The 10,735-nt window shown below is 54.2% G+C and overlaps 1 protein-coding gene across 1 annotated transcript in view; it reads right to left on the bottom strand.

The window, feature by feature from the left end:
* Positions 1-2,747: 2,747 nt before the first annotated feature.
* Tab1 (TGF-beta activated kinase 1 (MAP3K7) binding protein 1) overlaps positions 2,748-10,735 on the bottom strand; it is a 30,181-nt gene continuing 22,193 nt past the window's right edge. The window contains exons 8-11 of the mRNA XM_021182961.2: positions 8,552-8,696; positions 6,615-6,837; positions 5,507-5,663; positions 2,748-4,343 (exon numbers count right to left, since the gene is read on the bottom strand). Coding sequence (XP_021038620.1) covers positions 4,136-4,343; positions 5,507-5,663; positions 6,615-6,837; positions 8,552-8,696 — 733 coding nt within the window. The 3' untranslated portion in view covers positions 2,748-4,135. The remainder of the gene's footprint in view (positions 4,344-5,506; positions 5,664-6,614; positions 6,838-8,551; positions 8,697-10,735) is intronic.

Raw genomic sequence — 10,735 nt, 5'->3', positions numbered from 1 at the left:
TTTTATCTTTTATTTATTATATGTAAGTACACTGTAGCTGTCCTCAGACACTCCAGAAGAAGGAGTCAGATCTCATTAAGGATGGTTGTGAGCCACCATGTGGTTGCTGGGATTTGAACTCCTGACCTTCGGAAGAGCAGTCGGGTGCTCTTACCCACTGAGCCATCTCACCAGCCCCCTACCTAGCTTTTAAAAGAGTTACGTGTACTGGGGTTTTGTTGGCATGCAGATCGGGGTACCAGCTGCATATATGCCTGGTGCCTAAGGATGCCAGAAAATGGGATTGGACACCCTGGAACTGGACTTACAGATGGTTGTGACCTGCCATGTAGATGCTGGTAATCAAGCCTGTGTCTTCTGAAAGAGCAGCCAGTGTTTTTAACTACTGAGCCTTCTCCCCGGTTCCATCATCTGAAGTTTCTTAAACACTTCCAGGTTGGTCCAAGGCTGATTGTGTGGAATGCTACTCAGGGCTGGGAGGGACCAGCAGGCTGACAGATGACTCAGAGAGCAGGTGCTGGGAAGTTACTTGGATCCAGCACTCTCTGGACCACAGGGTGACTCTGTAGAAGTGACATGAACAGGATCTTCATCGCAGCGGGTGGGGGAAGACAGACACGGGTTCTAAGTCCCATTCCCAGGCCCGGGGTCTCCAGACCAACACAGTAAGAGAGAAAACTGGCTCAGGCAGTCTCCAAAAGCAGACGTGGACCCAGCCAGTGGGTCAATAGGGCTAAAAGCTGGCTGCCAGGCAGTCTGTCCTCCATGAGGCCCCCCATGCTTGTTGAAATGTCAAGAGCTTGTCTGTGCTCTGAGCTGGCGTCACCTTTGCGTGGGAACGAAGTGCATGCTCATGCTGGGCCCGGAGGGGGGCTGGGGGGAGAGCTGGCAGTGATGTGTTCTTGTTTGCTTTCCAAATAGGGACCCAGAAGGGAGAATCGTGAGATTCCTGTGTCACCGGAAAGATTTGGGAGCCTGGCCAAAGGCATCCATCTGGACTTCAGCTTAGAAGCCGCTGCCCTTCGTCTGGGCCCCAGGATGAAACTGCAGGTGGCGCTGGCCTAGCACCTGTGCAGGTGACAGTTCTGGCTGAGCTGCCACTAGACATGGTGTCTGGGTTTGGCACATGGTAGATCTTGTCTGGCACTCTGGTGACCTGTCCCTGGCCCATGTGGCATTGTATGGACTTAACCTCTCGATGTAAGACCACCCATGTTGGTTAGACAATCTTATTAGGAAGCCATCCTTACCTCACTTGGAAGATTAAAAAAAAAAAAACCCAAGACTCATCTCCAGTGCCTGGCCAAGGTCACAAAACTGTCCCTTCATTTGCTTAACCCCTGTGAGGGACCACCATATGCTGGGTACTGACCTTAGAGCAGCTAGGCACATCAGTGAATTTAGGCAAGAAAGCTGAATGTATGGGCAGTGCAGGGTGGGGCTGGCCTCCCCCAGGAGGTGGCAGTTATGCTGAGCCCCATGTGATAAGGGCACCCAGAGTGCTAAGCACACAACTGTTTTGCTTTGGAGGCAGTAGATGGAATCTTCCAGATGGGTTGCTCCTCCAGGGAGGTCTGTGACCCCTGCCACCCATGTCACCCATGCCTTGTGAGGGAGTCTGCAGGCTGGTGAGAGAACTGGAGGCCAGCCTGGCCACAGGAAGCCTTGGGATAGTCAAGGGCACCGCGAGGATCTGACTGGGCCCAGGGACACACTGACTCCAACTGGTCTGAGTCAAGCGGGTGCCTCAGGTAAGTCAGGACCGAGTTCTGGGAGGGTAGAAAGGACTGTGAGCTTCCGTCTGCTCTGGCCTTGGGAAAGGTAAGACAGAAAGGGGAAGGATCCTGGCCCAGCAATGGCCATTTGCCTATCTGGCTCTAACACTGCTCTGCCCTGGTCTTAACACTGAGCCCTCCTGAAGTTTAAAGACTCCCAAACTCTTCCAGCCTGTCCCAAGCCATCTCCCATCAAGGGCAGCCGGGGGCTTGAAAAATATATTCCACCCCCACCTCCACGAGACAGGTTCACATGGAATAAGTGGGACAAAGTCAGGGTCAGATGGGCACAAGGCATAGAGTGCGGTGGCTCAGCTTGCGGACAAAGCAGGCCCTAGGGCTTGGCAGGTCTACTGTCTCCGTGGAGGGAGCTGAGGGCCACAGCAGTCCTCAGGACACCCGAGGGGTAGCAGACCCTAACTAGTAGGGAGTTCTGCACGTGAAGCCCTGTGCTAAGAGCCTCTGCCCAGCAGAGGGGAGGATGTGGGGGACCCAGTGACCATAGAGGACAGAGCCCAGCTTTGTTCCTAAGCAGACAGCTTTTCAGCCTGTAGGCAGGCGATCCAGAGAGGGATGAGTAAAGCCCTTAGATGAGAAAGAGGAGGTATGCTAAAGAGATCTTTCAACCAAAGAAAACCAACCAGCTTGGGGGGGGGGGAGAGGGGAGGATTCGGGGGAGGGACAAGGGCCCTGACCTGTGACCTAAGCCTCATGAAGTTACCACCCCACCCCATCCCTGGACTCACTCTCTGGAGAGCAGAATAGCACTGCCTTCTTTAGCTCAGACAGCAGGCTTGTGGCAAAACACATGTTCAGCAAATGAGGGCAGTGATGTCTGCAGCTAGGAGGTCTGAGTTCAAATCCCCGCACTGCCACTTACCAGTCTGGAAAGCCAGGCTCCCAAACCTCCTGAGAGGAGCAGGAGGCGGCCACCTCTTGGGTGCTTAGGTTACAGATAGACAAGATGACATCTTTACTGCATGAAGAACATGGTTCTATTTCTAGAGACCACACAGCACCACATTCCTTGGGGAGGACCTCCTTTGTCCCAAGTCTTTGTGCACCAGCTGAGAGCTGCTCCCCTGCAGGGCAGAGGTGACTTCCTAGTGGAGAGCAGGAAGGCTTCTTTTTCCCACCACCCCAGGGCTTCTCCTCAGCACGGAGCAAGCAGCCTCGCTTTAGGGAAATGGAGTCTGAGAAGTGCTCTGAATTGGCCTTTGCCAACAGGCCATAATGGGCACCCTGCCCAGTAGCTGCACACAGTGGGGAAAGGGCTGCAGATTTAAGCTTGGACTCTAATCCTGATGGAAGGGCTCAGGTAAGAGGAGCACAGGGGTGGCCACACTGCAGGCAGCTGTGTAGCCCTCCTGTTTGAAGGTAGAGAATCTGTGTAAACAGGCCCCAGTCAGGGCCTGACCAGCAGAGTCTTTTCCCTGCACGTCCGCATCATTGCACCTGATGTCCTTGGTCTTCTGGGTGAGCAAGACTCAACCTCAGCCCTCTCACAGCCGTATCCCACTCCTCTTTCGGCAGAGCCCGGAGCCAAGCAGCCTCCTCACCAGCGTGAGGTCTGTTGCCTCAACACCCCCTATCACCGGCTTCCCAGGACCCGCTGGGATGAAGGCACTGGCTTCTGACTTGGCCTGCCTCACCCCAGGGCAGGATCTAGCAGAAGCACAACTGCAGCTGCCTGGTGGGCCTGGCCTACTAACTGCACCCCATTGGGAAGCCAGCTCTCTGAGTTAGCTCAGCTGCCAGCTGGCTGACCTGCAGCCCGGGACTAGCATTCCTTGGCCAGCTCTCTCTGGTCCTTCCTTGTCTTGCTCCTCTGTGGCTGTTATAGGCCCCTCTGCTTCCCTGGACTTTTCCAGTGACACCCAGTGACAGGCACCCACTCCCGTTATTCGCTACTCTGGATCTAGGAGTTTGGGCCGAAAGGTGGGAAGGGGATAGCCACCCAGAGGTAACGGGCTCTTCCGGGGGAAGCTGAGGCAGGTGGAGCAGTCTCGAGGGAGCAATGTCTGTCTGGCCTTTGATAGCTGGGGTCCACAGGACGGTTTCTTGCTAGTCTTTAAACATGTCAGGAGGCACTCGTGATGGTTTGTAAGCTACCTGCAGCTTTCCTATTTGGCCCTGTCTAAGGATGCCTGTGGTCTGGACTCCAGCCTCCTGTGTGGACCAGCAGCAATGCAGTCTGTACTCAGGCCACAGCCCAGGGCTGTGGTCGAACCTGCAGTACGTCAGTGACTCACTGCCCGTGGGTTCCATGGCCCCTGCAAAGGTCAGGAAGCGTGTCTTGCTTTGGCACTGGCCCTCTGTGTCTACACAAAGTTGTGCCCAGGCTGCACTCTGAGGCTAGACTAAGGTGCCGTCATCACGCTCTGCTCGCCGTGGTCCACGCTCCAGAGTCGGTAGAACTCAGCAAAGTCCACATAGGGCTCCACACGGCCATCCTCTCCGGGTGGAAGTGAGTGAGCCGGTCTGGAGCGGAAGAGGCCCCCATCAGAGCTGGAGCTGCTGCTCTGGGTGTGCGTGTTGGTGGACTGCAGGGTCAGAGTGGGGCTCTGGCTACAGAAGAAGAGAGGAACAGTCAGTCTGGGGGAGCTGCATCAGGGGCCCTCAACTTCCCACCAGTGAAAAGAGTGGCCCTTTAGGCTCAGGCCTCTCTCTCTCTCTGCCCAGTATCCTACAGAAGCCAGCTGGGTGAGATGTTTTTAAAGACAGGCTGACCTAGGTGACAGAATAAGACTCAGCGCCAGGGGAGGAGATCTGTGAGGCTCAGGCAGTCAGGCTGAGAAGCGTGAAGCTTGCCTGCTTGGCTTTGTGGACACAGCTGGTGGTTTCCTGGGGAAGCCTGGTGGGGAGGGCTATGCTGATTGTGCTGGGGACAGCACACGGCTACCTAGGATGCCCATATGTCTACCAGGCCCTTCCATCCACAGAGGTGGTGGCAGGAACAGCAGCAGCACAGACTTGGGGACAGATGGAGGCCCTCTAAAGAGGCAGAGGGAGAGGCAGAGGAAAACAGAGGCACTCCCTCCCTGCCAGCCCTTCTAATTGGCCACATCCGGCTAAGCTCTATGTGGAGAGGGGCTGGGTGTGGCAGCTGTATTATTCCATCGGTGCAGGGCTGGAATGTGGAAACCAGATCCCCTCCTCCCCCAGAGAGGTGGGGTGGGAGCAGAGTACAAAGTCACAGAAGTACAGGGGGTGGTTGGACAAGAGACCTGTCAGGCAGGTCTGCACCGTGCCCCTCCTCTCAGGCCATGACCTCCACCCCCAGTGCTCCTTACACTAGACAGCTGACAGCCATGGCATGCCACAGTGAGAGCAGCAGCTCTGAGAACCCAGTACAGGCCAGGCAATGTCCCCAACTACAGATGCATGAAGCCAGTGGCCCTGGGTTACAAACTCCAAGATGGAAGAAAAACACCAGAGAAGCTGCCCGTGGATGAAAGCTGAGACGTCAGTCAGCTGCCTTGCTCCTTTCTCAGCCCCCCTGTCCACCTTGCCCTGAATCTCCACTTGTCCCAGGTCCAGTTCAATACCTGCTAGAACCTGTGTCTAATAAGACTCCGTACCCAAAAGGTGAGGGTGGAGAATTGAAGGCCAAAGACCCAGGGTCCCCAGACCCCAGCCTCTCTCATCCTGCCCCACTGAGTCCTAGGACTTGGTTGCCCAGCTGTTTCTTTTCAGGTTCCCAGGACTGTCTCTAGAGTAGGAAGGCTTACTTAGTGAGTGTGGGAGTGGCTTCGTCCAGAGTGGAGGCACTGTGAGAGCCGTTGACCATCTGGCCCTGAGAAGGCATGACGAGGGACAGAGTCACACTGGTCTTGCTGGTGCTCTGGGCACTTGAGTAGGGCACAGAAACAGGGTACACACGGCCCCCTGCAATAGGAGAGAGAGAGAGAGAGCAGAGGGAAGGGGAATCAGTCGGAGGAAACCAAGGTAGTGGCCTCAAGGCTTCTCTTGAGTGACAAGGGCTATGTGAGGACTGAGAGGCCCCTAAGCCCCATTGTGGCCCTCCACCCCTGGGGTAGCCCAGGGTAGATGTCCCTTGGTACGAGTATCTTCCAGAACAACAGCGGGACCTCTATCCAGCAAAGAAGCCCACTGGGGATCAAGGTGGGAGTGGAATAAAGTACTGGATGGGCTCTGAGAAAGGGCTACTAAACCTTAATACAGAGGGTAGACTGCTTCCTTTTGAGACAGGCCCAATGAAAATACGGTTGCAAGTGCAGACCAGAGGGACTCCAGCTCCCCAGTGTCCGTGGAGAGCAATGGGAGGTGAGAGCTCCATAGTTTGTTTGTTTAAAAACAGAAAAGGAAATGCAGCCCTTGGAAGCAGTACAGAAGGTCTCACTGCTGCCCAGGCAGCTTGATTCAAGGACTTAAAAGGAAAACGGGATGGTGCGAAGTATTTCCGCGTAATGCTGGGCTGGGACGACCATCGGTCTCATACCTGACCTCACCCAGGTCTCTCCAGGCCAGAGCCTTTCTCCTTTCTGTCAAGGTTGCTGGTAAGGGTGAGAAGTGACCACCCTGGCTAGGAGGGACTATACCATCGATGGTAGCAGCTGTCACCTCTGCCATCTGCCTTTGTGACTGTACATGATATGCTCATGCAGCAAGACTTCCAGGATGGTCAGGGCAAGTGATTCTTATTTCACAGACAGAGTAAAGACCTGCAGCTCAGAGTCCGGAACTCTACAGCCGGAGTTGAGCAAGGCCAGCCCCCTGGCTCCATACACACTCCGAGCAGCCAACTCATGCTATCAGCCAGTCCGTGTTGCCTCCGGCCCAGGACTCATCTCAGGTATGCCTACATGGCATACATACCTGGGGCAGGGGTCGGTGTAGGCTGGCTCATTTCACCCAGTGGATAGCCGAAGTTCCTCACCAGCAGGGTCATGTCTTCATGCCGTGGGCAGAACTTAGCACGCTCCCCACCACTGGCAAAGGTGTCACTGTGGATCCGCTTTACACGGTCTACCACAGCCTGGGCAACCGCATCCAGGGAGGTCTGCTTGGCAAACTCGGTGTCAATCATCGCGGCAATCTCCTGGGGTGTGGAGGGAGGACATGATGAGGAATCAGGGTGATCAGGGGTGGGAGGCGAGGTGGGAGGGGGCTGTGTAGGAGACTTAGAGATCACTAGCCCAGCAAGAGAAGGGAGTCTCTGCCAGTCAATTGCAACCTGAGCTTTCCAAGCTGTCCAGGACAATCCTTCAGGAACGCGCTGATTAGGAAAGGTGTGGGGCCTTGTGCTCTCCCTAGCGGCTTCCACACCTCTAAGTGGGCTGTCACCGGAATTACATAGCTCACGGGTACAGGGTACTCAGGACTGCTAAGAAATGCCGGGTAGAGGCTGTGGCTATGTCTTTTTCCCTGGATAAAACACCCAGGCCACATGCAGGGCATTTTGTAGGAACTGCCTGCCCTGTCTGGTGTATTCTAGAACCTAGTAGATGCTTCTACTGTGAAGACCAAAAGGGAAAGAAACAAAAACAAAAACAAACCCATACTGAAGGATCAGCCAAGTGTGGTGGTACATACTTGTACCCCAACACTCAAGAGGCAGAGGCAGGGGGATCACTGCAAGTGCCAAGCCATTCATAGTAAGAACCTGTCTCAAAGGGGAAAGAAAAAAGAAAAAAAGAACAGACTAAACAAAAAGATCAAAAGTACAAACTCAAGTCTCAACCGGAGCACTGGCTGTAGCTCCTGGAAGCAGGAGCCCAGAGGATGGGAAGGGGAGAGCCTGGGGCCAGGGCTGAAGCTTCGCTGTGCTGGCAGCCACACCGCCTGAGCCCCAGACCCGTGTGAGGAAGTAACCACTGGGCTCTCTGTGCTCCAGGCTGCTGCGATGAAGGATTAAAAAAAAAATGGGTGGGAAGCCTTGAACACAGGCGTCAGGTGACAGCCAGGCCTTATTAAGAGGAGGAGGCAGAACTGGGTGCTAGGCACACACCTGTAATGCCAGCACTCAGGAGGCAGAGGCAGATGAATTCCAAATTTAAGGCCAGCCTGGACTCCACCACTAGGTTCAAGCTAGTCTAGGCTATAGAGCAAGACCCCATCTCAAAAAGAAAAACAAACCACAAAAAGATTACCTTCTTCCATGTACAAGAACCACATCCAAAAACGACAGACATACCTGAATTCGGTCACCCAGCAACCCAAGGTACACAGCTCCTCTTCAAATGCTAGCCAAGCACTGTGGCACAGGCCTATATCCTGTACTACCTAAGAAGCTGGGGCGAGGATGCAACGCCTGAGGCCTGCCCGGGTTACACAGCAAGTTCAAGCCTAGCCCAGGCAACCGCTTTTCTCAAAACACGAAGATAGAACAGGGCCTGTGGATATAACCTACTGGTAGAGCGCCTATCCAGCAGTCTCAGTAGGCAGAACACACAATCCCGTGACCCTGGGAATCACTTTGTTGGCTACTGTCTGTCTGGTAGCTCTAAGGTGTAGAAAATCAAGGGGCTCCCACTGGTGGAAGAGTTCTATCCTCTTACACTTAACCTCCCCATAATCCCCAGAGGAAGAATCTGCCACAGAGGAGGCAAAGATAGCTTTCCTGAGGGGAAATGAGCCCAAACCTGGGCACTGCTATAGGCAGCAGGTCACTGCCCCTTCCTGTAGCCCCGGGGCAGTAGAGTTCCCAACTCCCCTTTTTGCTTCAGGCCCTGGTTCTGAGCCCTAAAAGGCTGTCTAGTGACAGCATCTGGGAATCAGGGCTCCAGCCACCTGCCTGGCCCTACCCTGCTCACCTGGTTGGCCTGCCCAGGCCCATGGGCTGCCTCCAGGGCCTTGTACAGCCCCTCTGACATCAGCACCAGGAAGCCCGTCACGCCATCCAGAGGCTGTGCGCCATGAATTTCTGGCTCTGCGATGATGGGTTTGGACTTGGCAGCGCTATGAGAGAGAGGAGGGAAGGAGGGCTTTGTGTGGAAAAGACCCCGGGGGGCACTGCTTCTGCTGAGGTGAGAATCTACACTCAGAACATAAAAAATAAAACACCTGACTTGCTAAGAGGGGAAAGGGGTGGAAGGGAAGAGAAAAGCAGACTAGACCTGTCTCTGAGGCCAGCCACTAAAGTAAAGCCCAGGGTCACGTGGACAGAAGTCAGATGCCGGATCCTGGACAGAGGTCAGATGCCGGATCCAGGCTCCACTCTGCACTGCCTGGCATGGCTGGTCAGACTGGAGCATCTGGAAGGCTATTTCTATTTGTTTAGTCTTTGATAAGGTCTCATGTAGCTCCACTGATCTACAACTACGTAACCATGGATACACTCAGGCTCCCAATACTCCGCTTCTACCTTTCTACTGGACGGTGCACTACACCTGGCCGGGAGGCCATCTTACAAAAGCCCGTCTGTCAGATGGGTGATGTGATGATGCCTGCCTTCCCAGTGCTTGGGACAGCTGTGCCAGGAGGGTGAGAAGTTCAAAGTCAAGACAACAGAGGTCTCAGTCTAGGTTACTAGTAAAAGCCTCTTTTGAAATAAAAATAAATGTAAAAATAAATAAAAGCCCATCCTCTTGCCATAACTTGGACAAGATGGGAGTCTATTCCAATAAGATCCCATACAGTACATTGTCTGCATGGGACCAGGGCAGATGTGTATCAGTCATTAAATGTCAGAAAAGCTGTAGCGCACACGCCCTGTTGAGGACACTCTTGACAAGAGACTGAGGAGGGACGTCTGGGAACATGCTAAGCTATTCTCTTGGGGCAGCTCAGGCAGATGCTGACACAGACATCTGCTGGATTCCTAGCCTTTGTTACAAGGCAGGACAGCAGCTCAGGGCAGGTGTGCAAGGGTGGAGGGACAGACTCCACTCGTGAAGAGCACGTGACCTGTCCTGACCACACTGAACTGCTTCTGTAAAAGAAGCTGCCGTGACAGTCCCATGTTAATAGAGTGGCTCAGAGGAGAGAGGGCAGTGCCCAAGGACTTTGTAGGCACACCTCAACTCCCACGACACACATGAGCACACGGTGCGTGCGTGTGTGTACAAAAACACCTCGGGGCTGGACACATATGGGCCTAGCAGCCTCTGAGTGAGGGAGGTCTCTCTTGAGATGGAGGGCTGTATGCATCCTTTCTGAAGTGCTCTGTACAGACCTCCTACCCAACAAAGTAAACTGAATCCTGAAAATTAGGGACAAAGCTTTTAAGCACTGGATGTTCAGCCTCTGGGAGGGAAGGAGCGTTAACTTAGCCAGTCCCGGCACCTGCTGAGGGAGTCTCTGGCTGTGACGCAATGCTGGACCGGCACCACACAGGTACTCCTGAGATGTTTCCCACCCAAGCTAGACAGTGGTAAAGGACACATGTCCTTGATTGAGGACGCCTGGGTCCATCACCTGCCTATGACTGGCCAGACGCCTGAATGTCTCCATGCCTGTTTCCTCTCATGGACAAGCCTGTGGGGCGATGACAGCAGCCAGTTTAGAGGGTCTGAATAAGTAAGGGGCAAATAAAAGGCCATGCATTAGGAGTGAGCACTCCCAGCCCAACAAAGGCCCACCAGAACTGTGACTGCCGTGGGGACTGGGGTAGCACTCACAAGGAAGGGCCATGGAGGAAAACACGTGACTCATGCCCAGATGCACCTGGCTGAGTGAAAAGAGCAGCACCGTGGACCCATCGGTTCCTGTGCATCCTGGCGCCTCCTGCTAGCGCTGGACACTCTGGCCAGGCCCTGTGGCCATTCTGCCTCCTGCACCTGGTCAACTCTCTCCTTGACCCTTGTAGGCCTAGCTCCCAGGACCAAACTGCTGACCTAGGCCCTACTCCACACCCAGCTCTCGGGAGGCAGGCGGTATCTCACTGGGCCTGGGATTTCCATGGTGACCCTGCCACTGTAGCCGGGCATCTGCTTCTTCTTTTTTTTTTTTTTTTTTTTTTTTTTTTTTTTTTTTTTTTTTTTTTTTTTTTTTTTTTT

The sequence above is a fragment of the Mus caroli genome, chromosome 15, assembly GCF_900094665.2.
Source record: "Mus caroli chromosome 15, CAROLI_EIJ_v1.1, whole genome shotgun sequence".
Taxonomy (NCBI): domain Eukaryota; kingdom Metazoa; phylum Chordata; class Mammalia; order Rodentia; family Muridae; genus Mus; species Mus caroli.
Note: the sequence above shows the minus strand (reverse complement) of the source record. Positions and strands in the feature narration are given on the sequence as shown.